At 33.3% G+C, this 25,735-nt stretch overlaps 1 protein-coding gene across 5 annotated transcripts; it reads right to left on the bottom strand.

Moving 5' to 3' along the window:
* Nucleotides 1–941: 941 nt before the first annotated feature.
* Nucleotides 942–25,211, bottom strand: LOC110702883 (carbon catabolite repressor protein 4 homolog 5-like). 5 transcript variants are annotated; one of them, XM_021880632.1, is made up of 15 exons: nucleotides 24,668–25,211; nucleotides 23,404–23,567; nucleotides 23,029–23,094; nucleotides 22,899–22,951; nucleotides 15,259–15,340; nucleotides 11,627–11,673; nucleotides 10,396–10,462; nucleotides 10,193–10,285; nucleotides 10,083–10,115; nucleotides 9,921–10,009; nucleotides 8,126–8,252; nucleotides 7,928–8,013; nucleotides 7,765–7,849; nucleotides 3,419–3,479; nucleotides 942–1,436 (listed from the first exon to the last, which is right to left on the bottom strand). In XM_021880632.1, the coding sequence occupies exons 1-14, from the start codon at nucleotides 24,924–24,926 to the stop codon at nucleotides 3,471–3,473; spliced, it is 1,260 nt and encodes a 419-aa protein (XP_021736324.1). In that variant the 5' UTR covers nucleotides 24,927–25,211; the 3' UTR covers nucleotides 942–1,436; nucleotides 3,419–3,470. The 5 variants fall into 5 exon arrangements, with proteins under 5 accessions (XP_021736324.1, XP_021736322.1, XP_021736326.1 ...); XM_021880630.1 differs by lacking the exon at nucleotides 3,419–3,479; XM_021880634.1 differs by lacking the exons at nucleotides 3,419–3,479; nucleotides 10,396–10,462 and having other exon boundaries at nucleotides 10,193–10,256.
* Nucleotides 25,212–25,735: the final 524 nt, after the last annotated feature.

A 25,735-nucleotide genomic window follows, 5' to 3' on the forward strand; every position in this document is an offset into this window, starting at 1 on the left:
TTGCCCGATTGATTACAATCACAAAGTGATACGTCTAATCGAGCATGAGATTTTAGGCAACAACATTTACTCTTGCATGGAGGGTTAAGCGGCTATATGTGGCGGCAATACTAATCCATTCATATTACGCAATACGCATATTGATGCTTTTTGAGGATTATTTTCTTATTTGGTGAAAGCCCAAAGTGGGAGTCATTATACTGTCATTTGCCTCCTCTTCTACTAACAGTCCAACAATCCTTGAGGAAGTCTTAAACAACACCCGATAGACCATTATGTTGTTGCAAATACATACCATTTAAATAACCAACTTTAACTTCTACACTTCAAAATACATGTAACATACTATTAGATGGTCTAATAGTATAATAAAGCCTTCTAATGTTACATTATAATGGTACAAATAAGTATTTAAATGGGACAAATATACGATCTAATAGTACCATTAGAGATGTACAAGGAGAACATACTAGAGTGAAAACAGAGACAAATTGATGACTAACCTTCAATTTTAGTGAATTTTTATTCAAATATAACAAAAATCGATTCAAAAAACTATTATTTTAAATCCTTCAAATAAAAAAAAAAAACTATTATTTTAAATTTATCTAACCAAATACTTGAACTTTTTGCACCAATAAAAAAAGAACAAATATGCGAACAATGCACACCATGTTTTTCCATATATATATATATATATATATATATATATATATATATATATATATATAATATAATATAATATAATAGAGATAATTAGTGTGTTTAAAATAATTAAGCTAAAAAATGTAAAGTGAACAAACACTATTCATATATAATTAAGAAAAAGCTATCTAATAATCTAGAAAAGAAGTTTAATGTGGAGAGAGGATTTATATTCTAGAATGCATGATCTTTTAATTTTATTTTATTTTACACATTTTTTTATTTTATTTTTTAAAAAAAAAAAAAAAAAGCCTTAATCCCAAAAGGATTTGAAGTTGGCTAACATGAACTGTCATTCGAAAACGCCATTTACACAACTTTTAATATAAATTATTTGCCCTTCAAGTCTTGATCTGCCTGTGCTTGCTATTGACTCAGTGCTGAAATGCCCATCCCTCATGATTCGGTCCCCATTTTTCATACTCTTATATTTCTTCAGTCAAGTTAACTGCTTAGCTTCTTGGGTGCTTAAAATTCTTAAAGGGACATTTGACCACAATCAACCGATAGTTCATGTGGATCTTGAGACCATTACTGCTAGAATTTCATGGCCAAACCACATACACTTGAATGTTGGACTGATTGTTCCCTATACAGCTATATGACACTTCATGTCCGGTGCTCGCAACTATTCCAATGAAGAAGAATGACAGCAATTGCTACCCCTTTTAAGCTTCAGTGTTTGCAAAACCAAATTCACACACCAACGCCAGGTGATCGCTGCCCCAATTCTACACCAGAAGCAACAACTGTCAGCAATTTTTTTTTTTGGGGGCAAGGGTTTAACAAGAAACAGAGCAGTAAGCACCTTTAAGTAGACCTTTAATTAGTAATGTCAGCTTTGGTAATGCATCTTTCAAGAATTCAAGCAATAAACTTTGTTTGGATACAAGGAAATGGAAGGAGGAAGTTAATTTCTCTTGTTTGGGTAAAAGGTTGGGGACAGGAGAGGGAGAGATCCATTTTCTACTCTCATAAGAATAATCCCTCCAAAATTGGAGAGATTTGGAGGGAAAAAGGAGCTCATCTTTCCCCTCCCTTCCTCTACCCTCCCCTTCCTCCTCTATTCCTCCCCTTCCTTTCTTTCCTTCTTTGCTATCCAACCAAAGCATTAATCTAATCTTTGATAATATACTTCGTATATCACATTGGGTTTACAAAAAGCAGAAAAAAGGACCAGACAAGCTTAACTAATAAGAATTTTCTAAATCAACAGCATAACAATCAAGTTAACAAACATTTTATCAACTATGGTTAATTACTTGTAGTGATTTGACAAACCTAAAAGGAAGAGCAGAAAAGAAACACAAATCATTGAAGTGTGATTGACCATCAATTTTCCATAGAGGTATTCAATAGTGTCAATCCCCAACCTCAAATTTAATTATTCCTTATACAGAGGTTGGAGTACTTCCTATTCTCGGCAACATACACAACATCCCTACCTTTTAAAAAGTATGAATCAACTCCTATGAACAGTGTCTGGACAATTATATCCTCTAAAATGTTTATTTACTTATTTGCCCTTATTAATATTAATTACCTCCTTTTTGAACACCTATAAATAGTGTGCGGACATTTATACCCCTAAATATTTGTTAACATATTTTCCCTCATTAAAAGCGTCAACAACTAAATTTAAACTGAAAGAGTTCCCCAGACATGGCTAGCAATGGCGCGCATCGCACGCTTTAACCACCCTAGTTGTTGTAAAATTTTAACAAATGACTTAAAGTTCAACCGCTTCACTGTGATTTTTCTCTGATAAATTACAATCTTATATAGGTTCTTAAAATGTATCGTAGATCCTCTACTCTATTTCCCTATCAACAATCGTACTGATCCTACTATTTAACTTCTAGCTAGCAAAACATATTTTAGAATTAAAATACTTCTAATATAATAAGCATCAATAAACCAACTTTTATGCTTTTACTTTCATAGATATATCTTATGCATCCGATTGAATAGCAATCTCTCTAGGTGTACTGGCCAACCCAAAGCACTATCACGAAAACAGCAAAGCATGGCATGGGCATGGTGAATGCATTGCACAGCATGTTACTGTGCATGCTAGGCCGTTGCTGGGCCTGGGATGCCTTTATTTGAAAGAAGCACAACAAGACACAGCACTAAAAAGCACGCTAAAGTCAGCGAAATTTTGTTTAGTTACACAAGCATGGCACTGTGGCACATGGGCTGACCTTTTGAAAATTTTGACACGGCATGTAGCTGTGGGCTGGGCTTAGCTAACTGCAAAGCAGATGGGCTCAGCATGACCCACAATCATTTCTAGGTACATATTAGCAGGGAAGTTAAGCTAAGCCTTTTAAGGATTTCCATTGCGAAAAAGCATAAGAGGGAATCCAAGCCTCAACTGCTAGCAATTATAGCAACGGGGCCAGTAATTATGAGTTAGACTATCCTCATCAGTCATCACATCTTTAAGTTCAGCTACCCAAAGTCCCAAATTTCTCTCAAACTAGCTGTTCTGGGTAGAGAACAATCTATTCAAGAATGTTCAATTGGAAAGTGACCTGTCCTCTGCACCAATTCCTCAAGCTCAACAAATATAATCCTCACAACACCCTACTCCAAAATCTGCAGTTCTAGGCACAATAAACACAGAGTGCTGGGTTTAACTAGAAATTTTCAGATAGCAAGTGACCTATCTGCTATTGCAACAACAAGAGGAGCACAAGGGGCATATTACCTATATAATCAGCAGGCATCTGAAAGAGTAAGCCTTTCCTCTGTTGCTCTGGTTAGAATAGCTGGAAAACAATACATACAGCTTCAAATTAAAGAAACTGAAATGGAAACAGAGAAAGGGAGGAACAGATCCTATATGTGGTGGGTGTATAACCATAAAGTTTCTAATAAAAGCTACTCCCTCTGTCTTTTTTTTTTTTTTTTTTCCTTTCCATTTTTAGCGTTTCCTTTCTATGGTTATGTTTCTACTTCCAACAATAATTTACACACTTACCCTCATATTTACCTACTTCCAATGCAACTATTCTCATTTACCAAAAAATTTACATAATCCCAAAGCAACCATTCCTATATACCAAAAAATTTACCTACTCCTAAAGCAAAAATTTCTGTTTACGAAAATATTTAGCTACTCTCAAAATAAATATTCCCACTTTACCTACTCCCAAAATATTTTTTTTAATACCCGGGTAAAATCTTAAACTTAGTTTTAGAAAAGAGAAAGAGGGAACACATTATTAAGAGTGTAAAATTTTGCTGCTAAGCATTGATTTATTCTAACATGAGGATTATTTCATAGCTTGATCTTAATCTGCAGTTGATAAAGATCCAACTCATAATCCCTTGCCCCATGATTAAAAAACCCTCAGTCACCAAACCATGCTATTACACATGGTCCCAATTTCTAAATTTGCACCTTCTACAGCATTGAAAGCTCATAACAAACCTGCTAAACATGATGAAGGCAATTAAACTATGGGCTGTGAGCCTGTGACTGCCGTGAAAACTGAAAGGCAAGAAAACAAATAAATCTGGCAAAATGATCCTTCGGATCAAGGTATTCAGAGCGTGTTCTGCTGTTCTCTTTACCAGAAATAAGGTGTTCCGAATGATTTTAACTGATATGGTCTACAAAATTCTGGTCTGGTACCCTTTTTTATAAATATTTTTTTTTGTTGGTCTGTGCAATGAACAGGGTCGAACCACAACCTCATGCTATTCAGGTCTATGAGAGAAGGAAGAGACAGCAGGGCAACATTGGGGGACAAGGTCAGTAGCAGGGCAGCAAAGAGTATCAACAAAGAGAATGAGGCCAAAAGTTATTAATGAAGCACTTTGGAGAGTGGGAGCTGAGGTTCTGTTTTCTGAAAGCCACAATGGCATAACAAGACAGACTCTTTATTATTAGGGTACTTGCATATGGATGAATGCTTGGTGTAAATAGAAGTAGCAATGAAACAGTAGTTTTCATGTGATTTGTGAGATTCATTTGTAGTGTAAAAGTAGTCTAAATTTCCCTAGAAAGAGTTATAGCCTTAAGCTATATTCCTTGTAACCGTTACTTTCAAATATCAATCAATCAAATATCCAAGCTTTCATCCACTTACATCCTTATTTCTTGAGTATTAATCTCTGAATTCCTAGTCTATAGCAGTCCGAAGGGCCCTATTGAGCTGAAAACTCTCACAAGACAACCTGGCCCAGGTTTGCAGGCTAGAACCTTTAGAGGTGGGGGGGAACGGTAAGGGGATTCCACCCCAAATTGCTTCTTGGTGGGTTTGATCCCAAAACCTCATAGTTGTGAGATGCAAATTTTCCCACTAGACCAAGCATTGCTTGGAATTTTAGCCTGAAACTAATCTGACTAAACTTTGATCACATTTTACACTAATAAATTATAATACACAATAAAAGGTATTTTTTTTAATAAGTAAACGGAAATTAAAAAAGAAACTTTGACCATAATTTAACACTAGAATATAAAATACAGTGGCACACAATTAAAGATGATTGATAACAAGAATAATCAAAAAATAAATAAATCTAGTCTAATTTGATCTGGTGTGCTTCCGACAAGAATAAATAATAAGTTTCTAAGTTGAAGAGAACTAGTTCTCAATTTAAATTATATGCTAACGATGACAAATTTTGTGGATGTATGGTCAATCAGGTAGGCATATTTTTCCATAGTCAAGTTTGTAAACTTTTCTCTTGCAAATACACGTGGTTCGAATAAAAGGAGGAAAAGTATGGGATATGTGATGCAGTTATTCAAAAGGAATGATCCTAAATGGTAAAAAGTAATGTTATGACCAATATCATAGTGTATATTCAAAACCACAGATTAGAAAATGACAATTCCAAAATTCTTTGCAGAATGACACTTATGTCGAAACGGCAGAGAAAGATACCCATCAAGAGCTATAGATCTAACCAAAAGAGCTCGGAGCTGATGCATATACCACATTAGTTAAGCTCTTGATGTTGTTAAAACTAGGTTCCAGTGCAATATCATGTGCCAACTGAAAAGTAACAATTGTGTGCGTGTTTTTTTTTTTAAAGATCTACGTGCAGAGGTTAAATACCGAGACGTAGGTCTATCAAAAGGAACTTGGGGCTGATGCATATTAGTGACCAAATTTTTTTGTAACAACTCTCAGAGCTGGATAGCATAAGATTCACCATTCCTTATTTAGCCAGCTACAGGATGCATTGATAAGTTATTTCAATTCTGAGTTTCAAATCAGTAAAGGGAAAAAATATCTATCTAGAACTAATACTAAATTAACAGCCGCTGATGTCAATTTTTCCCAAAGTACACATGGCGCTACCTCATAAAAAGATTTCCCGCTCAAATGCTAAGCCCATTCAACCTATTTGGGAAAAATGAAATTCAAAGGCTGAGTGAGTTACTTTTCTTTTCCCTAAGTTTTTTTTTTTTTTTTTTTTTTTTTTTGAAGAAAGAAAGAAAGTTTTTTTTGAAGAAAGTCCCTAGACAAGAATTAATTACACTTTTTTTCAATTTCAAAATTGTGGTCTATGATAATGCTCTTTTAGCTAAAAAAAAACTGAATGTTACCCATATTTTCGTTTGAAATTGGGATGAACTGAGTCTAAATGTGGACTACGTGTACTCCCCTAATAAATACCCTTTGTATTCTTAATAATTTCATTGGTCTTTTACTTGACTGTTAATTTTGAAAATATATTCTTCCTTCCTCTCTCTTAAACTCATACTCTCCTAAGGTTACACGGCGGATTCCTCATCGATGATGGTGGAGGCTGCAGTCATTTTTTTTTTTTTTAATCAGTTATTTTCGCTATTTTTGGGCAGATTTAACATCAATGAGATGAATTCTATAAACGTTTGATTAATTCCTTGATTTATTTTTGGGTAGATTCCACATTGATGACGGTAAGTTTTCTCCTATTTTTAGATACAATACTTAATGACAATTGGCCAATAATGATATTGCCATTTTAAAACTAGAATATCCTAATCAATGGACCTTTTCAAAGCTCTAATACTACGCATGTTTTTAAAGTTTCATCTTTTATTGAAATTTAAACAATATATATAATTTTTCTCAGAAATTTGCATGTTTAATAGAGGATTGTTTACTGGTGGATCAAGGTGGAAGGAGAATCACGATGGAGTTAGAGAATTATAGGAGTTGTTTTTACTTTTTTTTTTCATTTATCTATTTCAACTATTTGTAAATCTCTCGCCAATATTTTGGGGAGACTTGAATAATACAGAATAGTTTAATACCAAGTACGAGAAAATTTGATATGATGGGGTACTTTAAATTTGATGCTTCTCGAAGCAAGGTTGGTTTAATTATCTCTAATTTAAAATTATAGTTAGTAGAACTGTTGTTGACAACTGAGGTTCTTCATTTGGGATGTAACTAGCTATGTAATGAATCACAATGTTTGCAATTTTAATTTGTTTGTGTACTGTAATTCTCTTATGATGTAATAAATGCTACGGAGTAAGTACTATGTAGCATTGTACTACCAATTAGCGAAGGTTAGTTACTTAGTTATTGTTGAATTGTCTATACATAAAACCATCGCACTTCCAATGTACATATACAACTCAATACAAGTATCACAAAGAAGATGAAACAAATACATTAATTAATCCTTCTCTTTTAATTTAATGAGTTTAAGATTTATCTTCTCTTAATTATCTATGAATTTATAAGGGTTTTTTTTTTTTTCCTCTCTTTTTTCTTTTGGGAGTAGTTGCCTATCTCTTAATATATGCTAAAGATGCTACAATCCATTGTTAAAACTGTGCATCGCACGGCTAGTTTTCATGATCTATATGATCAACCTAGTCATGATCTATATGCGAATATATAGCCGTTGACAAAGGCACAGTATTGATAGCATAATTCAAGAGTACTTAAAATAGACCTGTGTGAATCTAATACAAAACATATTATTTTGATCAAGCAATCCTTTATAAAGCAGGAAATAAGACTATTATCAGCCACAAGAGAGGGAATATGAAATTTCATAAACACAAGAACAGCTTTTAGGCTATAATTGAAGTACCTTACTGGGAAGCCCACCCAACTTTTCCAATGCATTTATAGGCAGTGTTTCAAGGACTCTGACAGGAACAAGTTGGTCACTGTGCCTGCAGGAAGTAACAAATAGATATCAGTAGCTCTTTAAGTTCAAATCCATAATGAGTTAATCATTCAGATTTTCTTACCATATGTAATCAACAGTTCCCATGAAATTACAATGGAATGATGTTGCCAAAGGTTCTCCAATATCATCTCTTGTTGTGACACTCCCCTAGCCAAATCATTTACCAAATATCAGGCAAAACAATGAAATCCAAGATTGATATGTCTAAACAACAGACCATAGCAATGTGAAAAATCTTTGGGATCTAAGATCGTCTTACAGGAACACCATGATATGCACTGTGGAGTTTTAGGCTATGCTGCAGACAAGTGACTTCCTCACTTCCAGAAGCAATTTTTAATTCTTCGTCAGTCCATCTACATATCGATGGCTTTTGCCTTCCATTCCTAATCAGAAGCAAAGGGTTTTGGTTATATTTAAGAGCCTACTTCCAGCAGTTGTATTTATCACAAAGTCTACTTTGATATCTTATACACTTTTAAATATCAAAAAACGGTGTCATTTGGCCTCTGCTGCCAGAATATTAATACTATTGAGAAAAAAAAAAAAATCAAATCAAATTCGAAATGTAAAGTAGATGATGCATCTTATACTTTGGTGAACCATGCACAGCATTAAGAGGTTTGTGGCCATAGAGTATATATATGTAGTTGTAAGGTAGATACAAAGGAGATGGAAGGATAGTTATTTACTTAAGGCCATCACTTAAATTTCCAACGATAAAATTCCCACCAAAAATTAAGATTAAAATCCTGCCAAAGCATCACCATCATCATCATCAACATCAAAATAAGAGAGAGAGAGAGAGAGAGAGAGAGAGAGAGCCACCAGCGACGTGCAAAAATAATCAGGTCTCAACTGTGATCCAAAAACATGTTAATATGAAACATAGTCTGAATTTTAAAAGGTAATCCCGAAATCAAGAGCAATAATTATCACTCCCTCTATTTCTTTTTGTTAGCTTTTCTATATTTTTTTTTTTTTTTTGTTATAAGGTGATCAATTTGATACAAACTTTAATTCATAATACGGGTGACAAAAGAATAAACTTTCACTGAATACTCCAATGCCAGCTATTTTAACAATTTTACGCCTTATGTATTTTCTTCCATACTACACTTTATTAAAAAAACGATTAAAACTTTGTCATATTGGCCTTTTTCCACCATAAAAACAGAAAAATCCAATTGTAAAATCAGGTTCTTGACTTCAGTGAGAATTTTTTATTTCTGGTTGTCAGTTGTCACATTAGGTGCTAATGATGTATAGCATAAAGACTTATAAAAAGAATTTAACATAAAATATAAGTATTTATTACCGTAACACACATAAAAAACTTGATTCAAAGAGCACCTCCCTCCCCCCCCCCCCCCCAAAACCCCCTCTTCTTTAGGTCACACAATTAGATCTCAGTAGCATAATTGTACTAATGCTTTTCTTACTTAAATCATCTCCTTAAAGATTTTCTTTATTGAAATATCAAAACTATGAAATAGTCATGTGAGATATGCATAGTTTTAAAGGAGAAAAATAAGAAAACAGTAAATCTCCAGGAATTCTAACACTCAATTACATTCCAACTCTAGTCCTCCCAAGAAACCAAAACTATTTATTCTCAAATCTAACTCATCACTCCAAAGGAAATAATGAGAATCCATCAACCATTCACATCCAATTCAATTAAACATTTCTTAAATGACTTGCAAGAGTTGCAACTCCACTTTCCCTTATTTTTCATAATCCCCAAATCAAAATATCATCAGTGTGTGTTCAAGGCAATCTTGTACATAACATAAGATAGAAAGATTTTTTCAAATAAAACCAACAAAGTACTTCCACAAACAATGATACTTGATTCAAAGAGTGCATCATTGAGTAAAAGTCTTGCAGACAATCACTAGGATAAAATATGCAAGTCAAAAACCTTCAAAATGCGAAGAATAGATAATAGATTTATCCATATGGAAAAGGTGAGGGCAGAAGGGGGAATGGAGGACAGCAGGCTGCATGCGCTATTAACAACCAATGAAGACAATATGAATTTGAGGATATACCTGAATGGCCCCTTAGTTGAAAAAGCGTGACACAGTGGCATCTGAATCTGCCCAGATACACGTTTTCGGTCGTGCTGTAAAATATCCAACTGCAAACAAGATGTACATGTATAAGAATATAAACAATTAAGGACAGCTTATCATGAAAGACTATTTGCTTACCTTTGCAGAGGATATATATTGATATGCAGCACTCTGTAAGCACAAATACTTTTATCAAACAAATAATTGTGAAATTCAGCCAACTTTTGGAACTGTAACTGCAGGAATACCTGAGGAACACTATTAAAATCACCACCAAGTACAACAGGGATCCCACCCCATTCTTCAGATAATCTGTGGGCCCTATCCAGAAACAGACGTATCTGTCAAAGTTGTTTTGAAGGGTATGTCAATTGTGTCTATAGACAGAATAGAAACAAATTTGACAAAGCCTGAAGTAACTATATCATTCATAATTTATATAATGCAATACCTGTCCCAGCTGGATGTCCCCTCGATTTGGGTTAAAAAGAACGTGTATATTTCCAACAACCAGACTTCTACATGTATCAACATGGTAGATACATTATTTTTTTTGCTTAAAGACTCGTATAACTTTAAAATGTATAAAGTATCTATAATTGCGCTGACATAAAATAAGGGGAAAAAGAAAGTGTCCGTGTGACAGCATAAAGGTATGAATGTACGTACAAAGTTACAAACTACTCCTAAATTCATCTTTATGCCAACCTATGAGGGTCCTTCTTAAAATCAAGAATTGTGATGGAGAAGTCCACAATTGATGACTGGATCATCTTTATGCCAACCTATGAGGGTCCTTCTTAAAATCAAGAATTGTGATGGAGAAGTCCACAATTGATGACTGGAATACAAACATTATGCTCAAATTGCTTACATGATGTATTATTGACATATTTAAGAAAAAAAAATTACAATTCAGCAATGAGGACTACCTCTGTTTTATCTGCAATTGTCATTCAAGTGATTGACACAAGAATTAAGAGGCAAATCTTCTCCCATAAAGTAGATTTTTTAAGGGAGAGACAGGCACAAAGAAGAAAGAGGGCAGTAGTATAAGAGGATATCTATGAGGGATAAACAGAGGAAAGTCAACCCCACGGTTGGGAGGAAAGGGAGCTGCTTGAGTGTTTCCCAACGCTTCAAAATTTCACTTTCCCGTAAATTTAAATTGAAAAAATCCAAATCCAAAATCAGTGATTCTAAATCTATGTTCGACTAGTGCATAATCAAGCTAACACTATAGCCTGTAGTAGACATTAATTATCACCACATGTATAGTTGGTGTAATTTGAAGATACAATTTTTACTGAAACTAATTGGCATAAACAAATATGTTGTAGGCCTTGTAGCTAATACAAAACCACTTCTAAAATTTACATGCTATCACAACATTTTCCTTTTCCAGTGTAACGTCGCTCTCATTCCAAAACCAATATCCGTACTTCTCCCCACTCTCAGGCCAAAGAATCCAGAAAAGGATCCATAAAGGTAACTAATTGCTTCGACTAACATACTTTTCCTGACATAAGAGGAGTAATTTTATATTCTGACATTATATTTTAACTGCATAAAATTCTGGAACTCAGTCGAAAAGTCATGACCTCACATGATGCCAACCACCTAATGTCCTAAACCCATAAATCTTGAGAGAATATACACCACTTGATACATACAGGACTTACATTGACTTTGACATCTTTGGTTCAGGATTAAATGAGTCAGCATTCATCTGTGACAAAAGAGCAAAAGTCAATTAATTGGACTATAGTTTCATCCACCACAAAAATGATGAAAATTGCTGTCAGCTAAAAGTTCAGAACGACAGGAAGAAACAAAGACATAAATATAATAACAAAAGATCATCCCTCCCCCACCCCCCCCCCCCCAAAAAAAAAAAAATACACATCTTTCCTCCAATTGAAGCACACGATATTGATCAAAAAGGTGAAAAGGGAAAAGGAACGAATGATAGTAGCAACTTACAATTTTAGCTGAATTTGTCAGCAAGTAAAAATAATTATAAAATTTAAAATTTAAAAAAAAAAAAAAAAAAAAAAAAAAAAAAAAAAAAAACTTTAAAATTATATATTGAGACGAATTTAATAAGATCACACATAACAATTTTGTTCTTTAGAGCATAAATCACCAAAAATGGCAAAAGTAGAGTATGTGAATACTATAATAATCGAAGTGTTTCACCTAGAAGAAATGAAGAACTAATTTCTAAAATTTTATCTTGTTAAATTTGAAATGAGGTGTTTTAGATATAATGACAATTTTAATTTTAAAATTTACTGATTATACTAAATCATGGTTTTAATAGTGGCTCATAAAGGCTAACATGGAAAATTTAATAGTCAATACTCCATAATGGATGCAAGTACTACTTTAAGACAGATACTATAAAACCAATTTCTGTTGAACAGCACATTTTTTACAAAATGGTCATTATTAAATAAAATAGCTTGATTGAGTTTATTCAGTTTCATCCCCCCATTTTCTACACCCCTAAGACTTAAAAAAGCTATATGTTAATTCCCACAGAACTTATGTGAGGAAGAGACTCAAAGTTGATGGCTTCTCCACACAATCCTTTTTCGTGAATGGGTGCAGTTACTTGTAAAGGTAAAAGAAACTAATGATAAGCACACCTTCAATCCAAAAACATCCGTCCTTGTTAAAAAGCAAATGGCCTTACAAAAAAAGCACCGGCTCATTATCAATCTAAGAAACACAAGTACTTCTTATGTTTCAAAATACTTGCAACCAAAGGACTTGGCACACAGATTGAGGCATAGGAGAGAGAATGGTAAACAGACAATTTACAAAAGTGATTACCCACTAACTCACCCCTACCTTTCTTCTTTTTCCCACTGCCAGACGCCGTCCCCTCTCTGGTGACCTTGACTACCAAGCCCCAATCATCCCTGCTACTCTGAGAGCCTATGGGGACCACCACCATCTGCCAATTACCACCAACAAATCACCAACCATAATCTACCCTGCCAAACTCACCAAAGCAAGCCAACCACTAGCCAGTGGCCACCACCTAAAAAAGCAACCCCAATACCTAGAGAGAGAGAGAGAGAGAGCCCACCACAACCAAAACCCACCACCAAAAAATCCCACAGCCCTAACCAAATTAATTAAACCAAGTAAACAAAGGTCCCTAACAATTCCAGAAAAGTCAACTGTTTTAAAATAGCACACATAAAGTTCATCAGAAAGTTCAACCGAGCAGATTTTATTTTTAGTGAGAAAATATTGCATCTTCAGTAAAAGAGGAAGAAAAAGATGTAGAAGGGGAACCGAAACACTGTATTAGAAAGAAACAACAAGGAGAATTATATCCTTGAATACTTCAAAAGAAGAAGCCAAAGAAGAAGAGGAAAGGGAAAGGAAAAATGAAGTGATGTCCAGGAGCTCGGGAGGAGAAAGAGGAAGTGCCACCAGGAAGTTGTGTTGGCTAATAGATGAGGATGAAAGGGGATTATGGAAGAGTCAAAGAAGACCTATAAGATGGTACAAGGAGGAGAAAGCATTATTGGTGGGTAGCAATGTCATATTTAGTTGATATAGTAAGGGAAACATTGTAGTTGTGTGTAATGAAACAAACCTAATGTGTGATTGGTTGCATATATTCTGTGATTTCCAGTTAAGAGATGCGGTGCAAGTTAACTTGAAACAGATGAGTGATACCATAATGTATGATAGACTCGACACTCAAACAAATGTAAATAACCATATACAAGAGAAAGAACAAGAATTTCAGCTAGCAAAAGACAGTGGATTGATTGAATGTTAGTAACTTTGGGTTAAAACTCTCCTAGGGAGTAACTTGAGGTTACAACTCTCAAAATACACAAGTATAATCACAGGATTTCCTACTTCCACACATTACTTAATATATACAAAGGCAAAGACTGCAAAAAGGTTAACTGACAATAATTAATCTTATCTCATTCTCTATTATATTACTACTCCATGTCTCCACTATTTGTTATTGCTATTTGCTCCTCTTCGAAACATTAATTTGGTTTGTCTTTTTGCGCCAACTGTGTTTCCTCCTCCAGTGATGTGGCTGCTTGCTCAGCCTGTTTGCCTTTCTTTCCCATTCTCTAATATTGGAAGCATATCGGTGGCTTGGGTGGCCCATCTACCGAGTCCATTACATATTACAGAGGGAATTCCAATCCCCTTGATAACACCATCTCATCATCAATGACATTCGATGGCCTATCCAACAACGTCAAATCATCTCTATCAGCCATGTCTCTCATTCTAACTCTCTGTTCCCCTGTTTTGCTCTAGTTCTCTCAGTCACCAGTCAATATTTATGTGCTCTGTATATTATACGTAGTCCTCTGAGTAGGGATGGCAATTCATTCCGAGTTCGATTCGAATTCAATCCGATCCAAAGGAAAAAAAATCCGATTTGAATCCGTTAAAATATAGTCCGAATCTGAATCCGAGGAAATAGGTCCAAATCCGAATAGGAGGCAGATCGGACTTGTACCTGTGCAAAATCCGACCGAGTCTGACCGGAGTCCGAGTCCAAGTCCGAGTCAGACCCGAGTTATGTAACTTAATTCATAAGCTATATATGTTATGTTTAGACTTTATACTCAATGTTTATTCTAATTTTACGCACCAATATGGTATAAAAAATGAAGTTTATTAAGGGCAATACAAGCAATTATAGGTATAGCACAAAAAAAAAAAAAAAAAAAAAAAAAAAAAAAAAAAAAGAAAAGTATTCAGATCCATTCCGATGTCCAAAGAAACGGACCAGATTTGGATCCTAAAATTACGAGTCGGATCGGACTCGGATTCGGATCTGAGTCCAAGGTCCGTTTACTAAACGAATTTGATTCGGATTTAGTCACATCCAACCTAAATCTGATCCGTTGCCATTCCTACCTCTGAGTCCTAGATAATTCTAAATAAGCATAAGACCTATAATTTTGGATAGTGTACAAATCTACGCACATATTAGGCAAGTATTGATAGCTAAACCAAATAACATGAAGCAAAGGTAGTTTTTATCCCATATAATGAGATATAAACAGCTCTTTACCAAGCATAAGCTACATACAGATTCTCGATCTAAGTCTTATCTTAAAAAATAAAATAAAATATATATATATATATATATATATATATATATATATATATATATATATATATATATATATATATATCAGGAAAAAAACTACTAGTATATGATTTGAAAAGTTAAAAACATGTAACATTCATAGTTTTAGCTACAGTATGAACATACTGTGTTCATCATGGGATCAACTGATTAACATACCTTCAGGACACAGAATTGTGCAACATTGTTACGCAAACCAAAGCTCTGAAATTCAATGCTTTCCTCATGCAGAAGATTAAACCTGTGCCCAAAGCATAGAATAACATCAGTCAGACAAAAGAATCAGTAAACACAGAAAAAAAAAAAAAAAAAAAAAAAAGGTAGCAACCATCATCATAATAAGTTCGTTCTTAGGGAATTAGAGTTGCACTCATAATGACTCATCAGAAGTGAAGCTAACCGTGTACAGTCACCATCTGGAATCTTTATATAACAGATATGGGAATAAAGAACAGAACTCCAAGAGTGAAAGAGTAATTATATAATAATCTCCATACAGCTTTCCCCAGAAAACTAAAAGGACGCAAAAGACAAACTCAGCTTCTTGGAGAATTTTCCTAAAGGCCGTCACTCCTCAGGCATTACTAAGGAACACCTTTTTCCATTATAACTCAAAGATTTAAGCTATGAATTTTGGAAGCTGAAAACAATACAAGAAGGGGATACACAGACAAAAAGGTCATCAAAAGACATAAAGGAAAAGGCATGCTACCAATACTGTAAATATATCAGAGTTTCACAAAACATATAACACCCCAGCTGTAAGAAAAGAAAAAAAGAAGCAAGAGAAGCAATAACAACCACAATAGAACTTTCTAGTTTGCTAATAAAGAGCAGTTTCCAAGAAAAATTAAGCATTGCTTCCAACCAGAGTGCCCAAGGATGGCAGCATGCCTAATTGCTTGTATCCAAAGAAACTTCTTCCCCTTGTTTCTACAACAACTAATGCATCACTTCAAAAAATTCATCACCATAGACTTCCAAACTCTGTCCACAAAATCCCAAACAGCCATTTCAAGAGGTAGATAATATTTCTATGTCTAAAAATTGAAGATTCTCCACACCACCCCACTCCCAGGCATATTAGATATACAACTGGGGAATAGGTATACAGAAGGCTCCTTCAAACTTGAAATTTTCACAAAAGAACATTGTTGTCTCTAATACTCTCCGATTTGTAATCGCAACACTTTCCTTTTACATCCGTTTCATAATAATTGCAATACTTCCTTATTTGGTAAGGGCCCACTATTATTTTATTATTTCTCTCCTACTAACCCCACTTTCACAAATATTTTAACATTTCTCTCTCCTACCAACCCTACTAAGGGGCGGAGAGGACATGGTAGGACACGTGGCCTACCAAGTTTTTTTTTTTTTTTTTTTTTGTATTTTTAAAATTTATTTTTAAGTTTAATGTTAATTATTATTATTATCTAAAACAAAAAAAAAAAAAAAAAATAAAAAAATAAAAAACTAACAAGATCTGCACGCAATTAAGTACTCTAATTTGCTAGCGGGTCTAGTATTTTCAACTTAGTTCATATACTTAATACTTTAGGTGCATGCGTGGATTGTATTGTGATTAATCTTATGCCTTTTGATATACATAAGATAGTCCCTTTTTCCCTTTTTAATTGCTAATCCTATGTAATTTTTTAATCATGCTAGTTGTGAATGAGCTTCCTAGATTGTGAAAATATAAAATAATAATGGTAATGTTGATGACTATAAATTTCCCGTCATATTGAAATGTTATTTGTCAATTTTGCGCCCCACTTTTAGTTCTTTTTAATAGTGGTTAGTTGGTTCATATTTTTGCTAATACTCCCTCCGTCCCATAATACTTGACACAGTTACTATTTTTGTCCGTCTCAAAATACTTGACACGTTACTAAATATGGAATGGGACCACTAATAAAAAAATATTTACCTATACTCTCTTTAGGACCACAAACCCCAAAACCCAATTAAATCCTACATTTTCTCTCTCCTCACTACCCCCACCTCTCCCCACTTTTTGTTTTCTTACAATATAAAAATACAAAAGAGAATCATTATATAATAAACAAATGTTTTAAATGGACCCACTTGTAGTTTTCTTAAACTACGTGTCCACCCCAACATCCCAAGTATTAAGGGACAGAGGGAGTAATTATTTTATTAATAAAATTTCTTTCGTAGCAGTAGTCTATGTTAATTGGCCATTGATAGGGTCATAAAAGTATATTATTTTATTTCATTAAACTCTCATTTTATATTGATATTTAATGGTTTAAAGATATATTAAGTAATTTTCTTTCTAAGACACGAACTACTACTATTTTATTTATTTGTCTGTAGGAAGGAAGATATTAATATCAAATTTCAAATTACAAATACTTGGGCCAAAAAGAGACAAATAATCATGGGCCATTGAAGTTGTATACTACTTCCATATTTCAAAACAAACAACACCAAAACAACTTCAGCATTCTTCTACCACAAAACTGGCAAAAGCAACTACCTTGCAAAATATTTGGGGATTGAATTATCAAGAAAGGAAAGATAAGGATGAAATCAGATGAGGATGAGAGCAAGAAATTCGGGATAAAAAAAAAATCCAAAAAGGAAGGCTGGATTGGGGAGATATATATCAAAGGGTTTGCTGGCACCGAATATCAGAGAGGGGACGAGAAGCTTTACGAACTTGCTGGGCGATTCTGGAGGACAACTTGGGTGTTTTCTGGGCTGGTCTTTTTGGTACTTGACAGATTTATTTTTGGGTGGATTTTCGGGGCAGCAACCGTGAGGAATCGGAAGCAGGCAGCCAGCGAAGGAAACACATCAGCTACCTGGGTATTATTTGTGGCTGTACTTTCATTTCTTCTTTCTCATAAATTGGTAAATTAGATTTAATTGTTAGTTTATGAGTTGGTATTACGAATTTAGTTGATTGTTTACAACTTTTGCATGTGTATTTCAATAGTTAGATTTGGTAGTAGTTTATTTCTGCTCCTCAGTCCATTATTGTTAGATTAAGAAGTAATTTCAAGTATTATTGGATTCGTTTACTTGTTTATATTTATTTTCTTACTTTCTTCAAGCAATATGATTATTATAGCTTCCATTGTTATCCGTTCACTCTTCAGTATGTTAGGCTAGATTAGTCGTGGGTACAGAGATATATTATACATTGGAATATTGTATTGTGAGAATAAGAATGTGATGATTTGAGGGTATTATGTTTATTTCTTGATTGGATTGATAATCTGTTTTATTAGTATGAACTAGTCAGATTATATTTTAGACCGGCCATCTTTAGTATAATTTGCTAGTTTAATTGCTAGAATATTAATTTGTGATACGTAATTGTCCTAATTAGTATACCTCAGTATCAATTAGGTGTTTGGTAGGTCACTAAAACTTGTCTGAATGCCTATGATTATCAACCCTTTAAGTTGCACGAATCCGAGCTTATGAGATTTGTAGCTTAAGTTTGCTACTTCCTAGTTTTTAATGCTGCTAATTAATCGAGTCTGGAGAGCTTGTTCTAGATTGTTAGTTAGTTAGACAACATTCCGAGAGCTTGTTTGGTTTATTTGCAATTAAGGGAAGTTTTGAATACTAGTTTGTGTTCATTAGTTAACATCAAGATATATGCATGATTTATGTAATTCGATGAACAATTGATATTCCAATGCTACAATATATATCCCGATCCTTATTTTGTCATTCTTGATTTTTAATATTTATTCTTACTGTTAGTTTCACATATCCGTAGTTAGCTTATTTTCAAGTCCGTAGTTTTATATATTAGATCGTAATAGTCATTCTTCAAATCAGGGGTTTTTAACATTCGCAAGTAATAATTTGATAATCTAATTCTATGTGGGATTGACCCTAGCTTACCTTACTACATTTTAGGAGGTTTTAGTTAGGTTTGTTTTTGGTAGACACGCGACAGTCGTACCAGCTATTCTATATTTTTCTAGATTTTTTTTTATTAATTCTCTATCCTATTGGTTACGCTTTATATTATACAAAATTCTTGTTTGATCCTTACCCTATAATTTTCCTAAACTTTGAGAATACCCTACTATTGCAATTATTACGAACAAGATGGAGTAAAGTGCTTGAGTTAGGACCAATTTTTTAAAAAAATTCGCTGAAAATGCAAAGAGATGATGTGAAGAAATATAAGACAACATCTAGGACACGAACTTCCACACACTAGTATAAGAGGCAAACATATCTGCAAATTTCCTATTAGTCCCTTTAAAGACCATATGTGCTCATGCTTATCATTACTAATATTATAAAACAGGAAGTTGGAAGGACACTTGTCTTCTTCCTGTGTTTCTGTTTAAATTTTTTTTTATTATTTTTTTTTGTTTTTCCTTTTTTTTTTAAATAATTTTTTTTTTACAAAAAATTCAATCAAACGTTGCTTCTATCCTCGTTTTCTTTCCATCCCAATTCCTAAATATATTAATCACGTCTTTTCCCTAATATCAATGAAGCGTTACAATTCACTTTTTTTTTTCATTTTTGTCTATTATTTCTTTTCCGATTGTTCATCTTTGGCTTCTTTAATAGTTAGTTCACCACTACCATCGTTTTGATTTTCAACCCAAAAAAAAAAAAAATAATTAGATTTCCTTTGTGTCTCTTAGTAAATTTCAATATAATATTCTACAATTACATTGAAAATTAGTTTATTTTCCCTTCCCTTACCGTTTTCCTTTTTGTTTCTTCCTTCTCTCAAAAATGAAAACGGTGAAAGGTATTATTTGTAAGACATAATATATTTCTTTGTTACATATAATAATTAACGGAGGTAGTATATATTTTTAATTTATTTGAAGTTACTTTACAAAATCATTGTCAATGTCTAATAAACATCAAGAACAAAATGGTGGTGTTGGACTCTAAGGTAATTTTCTAAATTTTGTTTACATTTCAATATTAACTTTTTTTACCCAAATTTGTTTTTGATTTTTTTATTTAGCAATTATACGTTTAATATCTTTTTTAACAAATTGTCCTTTATATTTTTGTGTAATTCTTTTTTGGAACAGAAGATCTGTATAAATTTTGTAAATTTTACAAAGATTTTTTATTTACATACAATAATATACAATATTTTTAAATTTTGTCATACTTCATATTTCCTATACATTAAGATCCTGGTTTTTATTTTAATTTTTATATTGATTTTAAAAAATACGTTTTCGAAATTTATTTATACTTTCAATAATATACAATATTTTAAAATTACGTTATACTATAATTTCCTATACATTAAGATCCTGGTTTTTATTTCAATTTTTATATTGTCTTTTAAAAATTCGTTTTCAAATTTTTATTTTTTTATGATTTTGAATTCAATCATCTTTTAAAGCAAATTATTCTTTGGAATTTCATTTAGGTTTTTATAAAGATTTGTATTTTGTATGTGTTTTAAATTTCATCTGGTTTTTTTTTTTCTTACGATATTTTTTTTCAAATTTGTTTATGGAAATTCGTTTTTAATTCTTATTTTTTGTGAAATTTGTTTTTATTTATTTTTAAATGAATTGTGCTTAACAATTTCATCTATCGTTTTTCAAAGATTTTCATAATTTTTTTATTTTCATTGTTTACAGATTTGATTTTTTTTTTTTTTTTAATTTTTATTTACAAAACCTTTTTAACTTAGACTTTGCTTGTGGTTTTCATTTAGGATTTTTTAACATTGTTTTTGTTAAATTTTGAATTACATCTACTAAACTATTTTTTTTATTTGGATAATTTTTTAATTTACAATTTAAATTTGATTTTGGTTTTGTTTATAGCTTTTTTTTTGTTATTTTTATTTATTTTTTAAAAATCCTATCTTATCCTAACGTTTGTTTATGAGTTGATAAAATTCATATTTGGCTTTTCTTTATTTTTCAATTTTGTATTAACTTTTCGTTTTTAATTCATTGGTTTGGATTTTTTTTTCTTTTATCTGTTTCTAAATTAGACTACTTTACAAGATATTGTACTCTGCAAGATACTATTTGTCTTTGATGTACTTAATTTAATTTTTTTTTCTTGTAAATTAATGTTTTTCGTTTTGGTGTTTCTTCTAAGTATTGTTGATTTATTTATTCATTAATTGTGATTTTGTGTGTTTTGCAGTTGAAAATTCATTATTTAGCAACTGAACAACAATATATTGGATGGTAGCTACATCAATTTTTTGAGAAGAAATTGTAATAATTTAAGAATTTTTAGATGATTAGTTAGGTACAAATGATTGTATATTCCTTTGCATTCTCAATAGTGTTAAATAATACTATAATCAAAATTGAAAGTAATAGTGTTTAATTATGCTTAATGATGCTTTTAGATGCATAAATAAAAATATAAAGTGTTCTTGGCGATCAATAAACACGCATATTTTTGTGTGTTTTTATTTAATTAAGAATTTCAACAACTCTATCGTTTAACTGCATCGATATATAATTTAATATTTTTCATTACATGCTTTGTTAGTCCTATATTGGTAGATAGTTTGCTTATGCAATATGTATCTCTCCTCACATGATATGATGTTATACAACTTTTCAATTAAAAAATATGAATTAAATTATAAGTAGTATTTCTACAATGCAATTTATATTTACATATAATATGATTTAAATTAAACGTAGAGCAATCCAAGTATACAATACAAAATATCTTTAATCAAATTATTAAAATATATTTAACTAACAAGTTTAACCCGTGCGATCACGGGCTAAATACTAGTTCAATAATAAAAGGAATTCAGTTTAAGAGGTAAAAGCCAAAGCCACTTCCTTTCCATATTAACATTTCTGAATGACATATTGCCAAGTCCTTTACTTCTTAGGTCTACATACTAAGTCCCCACTCCCTAACAATAAAAGGTCACCCCTCCTTTCCCCCATAATGACCACAAAAATCCCCTCATAAGTCTCTAGATTCTTAGCGACCCCTCAAGAGTCTCAATGAGCGAAAGCAAGTACAAAGAGATACTAGACAGCAGGGACAGGAAAAAGAAAAACAGAACAGAACAAGGGTGTTCACCTTAGAAAAAAAAAAAAAAAAAAAGCAACCTTTGTGTTTGTTTTGTTTGAGGAATAAGAACTCATTCCTTCATATAAAAATCCTTCAACATCCATCCCTCTGCATTAAAAGCCTCATCATCTATTCTCTCTCTACCTCTGGTCTAAGCACAGCCAACAATAATATCTTTCAGCGCCCTAATTCACCTATCATCAACCACAACTATCTGACATCACCAATGCTTGTTGCCTTCTTCAAAGACCGTGACCAACTTCTCATATCACCACCAGCAGTGCCTTGTGTGTGATCACCATCACTGCTACAATCTTGCATCAACAACCACCTTCCCAATTCCCAAATATATTTTTTGGTGATCAAAGATGTATAGCTCTAGCAGTGAAACCTCTGACCAACCCCGACTACACAGGCAGAAAACAATAGCAACTTAGCAAGCTTTACTTTTTCTGATACCATGGATGGTGACGTAGCACTTCTTCTTCACTGCTGCCTCCCTGTTTTCTAGTTTCTTTATTTTATCTAAAAACCGCCCTTCCCTCCCTCAGATCTGAATTTTCTTTTAAAGCGGTGGGCTAGTTGTTTATGTAGCGATGGAGGTGGTGGTTTTGCGTTGCATAAGGAATGGTAGCTATGGTGAGGTTAAAAATTTTGTGTGGAGAAAAACTCATTCACTCAAATCAGTCAGATGCCAATTAAAATATCTTTTTTAGAGAATTTATGTTAACTAGACATAAAATTATTACCGTTCATGATTCCAAAATATCGCACATCCATCCTGAGCATCACCAGTGCGAGCCTACAGCAACAAAAGGCAGAAAATTTTGTCAAGATGTCACTTTGAAGGCAACTTGAGAAAAGGTAAACAATTGATACCTTTAAAACACCTTCATATCCATCCTGTTGGAGGGCAACATATAAATCACTATAACAATCTACTTCCTACAGTCACATGCAAAGATTAAACATAAAAAGATTAAGAAATCTAATTCCATAGTGCCAAACAGATGAAAAACTGAAAAAGACAAGGTAAACAAATGTTAAAGAGACTTGAGAAGAGCAGAAATATTTTTTGAGAATAGAAAAGGGTTAGTATAATAATCTTGCAAAATTAATAGTTATGATATTTTCCTTAAAAAGAGCAGAAAATCACAACTTCTTCATCACACCATACACCCAATCCCCTTTGAAGTCATAATATATACAAAAAGTACAATATTCAGAGAAGGAAACAAGAAACACTGGACTTGCCTGAAAACAAATGATGCTAGGACCATACCGAGCTAACTCTTTGCATATAGCTGCCCTCCGGTGCTCCCATTTCATGTACTTGAATGGAACCCCAAAATACAAATGGGGATGCTTTGATGCATTCTCAACGCCTAAAATGTTGTATGTTACGAGGACAATCCTATCTGTAAAGTGTTAATAAAAAACAAATAGGGAGAAACTGTAATCAGAACCAAAGTCTAAACAGTTGCATCTCAATTCAGAACCAACAACAACAAAGTCTCAGTTCAGAGCCTAATCAAAAAAGAAAATTAGGATGCATAATCACAAAAGTTTACAATTTATAGAGAAGCATAATAGAAGACACATACAATGCCAGTCCTCTCAATAACATATTAATAGATCGAGGAAGAATTGGAATAGCTAAAGAGCCCCCCCCTTTTTTTTCTTTTTTTTTTGTAAAAAGGAGACTTGTCAATGACTTCAGGGCATGGAAATTTATAACTCTAGACCTCTTTTGTATAGGGTTGACACTTTTAAACAACCTGGGATTAAAACTAGCGGATTGAACACCATCATAATTTAGATACATAAACCAACTCACGAGTCTTGTCAAAATAAAGGACTGAAGGTCAAGTACAGTTAATGAATAACGTCACATAACAAAACCCCAAGGCATCTTAATATCAAGGATGAAGCCTGCTCGACAACAATTTCTATGATCACAACTGCAAAGGACCAAAACTAATTGAAAACCTGCAACAGAACTATCACACTGTGCAACAGCATAACTGCAACCAGCATTTCTACCACTCTAGCCTACGCTTGCAAGGTTTCTCCGCCTCGCTTTCTTAACAATATATTAAGTCAGTTATATACATCCAGAAAATCCACATTGCATCCAATGCTAGCAACATATATCTAATGCATGACGTTCACAAATAAGCAAAGAAAAAGAACCACTGGTACAAAGATGTGAACTATATGATATAGTATTAATGTATAAATGAATTCAACAGAAAAAAAAATTCGCATCTTTACTTTTATAACGAAAGCTCTACTATCCCAATGCTTTGTAATACTGATTTACAATTTTTTTTTCATATATAAAGTCGCGCACTTTATTTTATTGAGAGTGGATTTTGACGGAGTGTACCTTGAGCATTGTGCACCCAAGTGCACCATCTAATTCATCAAATTCAACCACAAAATCCATAAATAAATGCAACAATCTGAATAATACAACAAAATCAAAATAATTCGAATCATCAAAATCGATAGTTACCTTTATAATCAGAGGAATCGCAATCCGAATAAGTCCATTTACGATAAACATGCATACTTGTGGAATCCAGCCGCCTGCTGGTCTTCCACTCCGAATGCCGCTTATACGAATATGATTGAATTGCTTTAAATTGGTTGGAACTTGAAGAACTGCTTCGAACAGTACATCGACTTAGGGTTAGGGTTTGTTCTTCTTCATCGTGAATTGTTTTCCGTTTGTTGGAAAATCGATTATAGCGTTTGGAGTGTTGGTCCGCCATGTTCGCTTTCTGTTTTGCAGAGTGATGAAGTTATGATTCGAGGTCCGGTATTATTTGAGGGAATCGGGTCCAAATAGTTACTCCTTCAGATTAATTGCAACAAGTTAAAAATTGCATTTGTTGTCATGGGAAATTTTATATACTAATTTTTTTTCTAAGTGAGGGACCTAAGAGATTTCTATTATGGCGCCTTGATCAGACCAACCTTAATTTAAGAACTAAGTAACATAAGCAATAACGAGAGCAAACACAAAAATACTTTTCTTATTTTAGAGTGAAAGTACAATACAGGGCAAAGTACCCTAATGAGTGAATTCCCACCAAATGGGGCAAGTCCTCTATTTATATTACTCAAGGGCTGCCCACATCCCAGCCAAATAGGAATAATTTCTCACTACTTTATTAACTGCTCACTACATGGTAACTACCCACTACAAAGTAAGTGCTCCTTTGTACAAATGTCTTGCATGCACATTCATAGCATAACCGTCCCTTAATATAGGAGTAGTGGGCTACGTGGGTGGTTATAACCGCCCAGTTCCCCACTACCAAGCCCTCCTAAATTTAAGGGATTACTGCCACGTCATCATTATGCTTCTTAACTGATGAGCAGTTACCACTCCGTGGTAACCGTCTCCCAAGACCCCCACAAAAGGGGTAACCATCAACCCACGTTCTCCACTAAGCCATCCAAGTAACCATCGAGTAACTACCCCATCTGTGATCCATATAAATAGTGTTCACTATGAATATCAACCACACTAAGTTATGCTTAGACTCCCGGAGTCTAGTAACTCTTAGCCATCGTG

The sequence above is a fragment of the Chenopodium quinoa genome, unplaced genomic scaffold (genome assembly GCF_001683475.1).
Source record: "Chenopodium quinoa cultivar QQ74 unplaced genomic scaffold, ASM168347v1, whole genome shotgun sequence".
In the NCBI taxonomy this organism is placed as follows: domain Eukaryota; kingdom Viridiplantae; phylum Streptophyta; class Magnoliopsida; order Caryophyllales; family Amaranthaceae; genus Chenopodium; species Chenopodium quinoa.

What these genes read in the sequence shown, in the direction of transcription:
- LOC110702883 (XM_021880630.1), bottom strand. Translation starts at nt 24,926, where the DNA reads ATGGCGGACCAACACTCCAAACGCTATAATCGATTTTCCAACAAACGG. An exon ending in ATATTTTGGAATCATGAACG is followed by an intron (nt 15,341 to 22,898) that starts GTAATAATTTTA and finishes CTTTGGGCACAG; the next exon opens with GTTTAATCTTCTGCATGAGG. An exon ending in TCAACTAAGGGGCCATTCAG is followed by an intron (nt 8,253 to 9,920) that starts GTATATCCTCAA and finishes GCTTCTGATTAG; the next exon opens with GAATGGAAGGCAAAAGCCAT.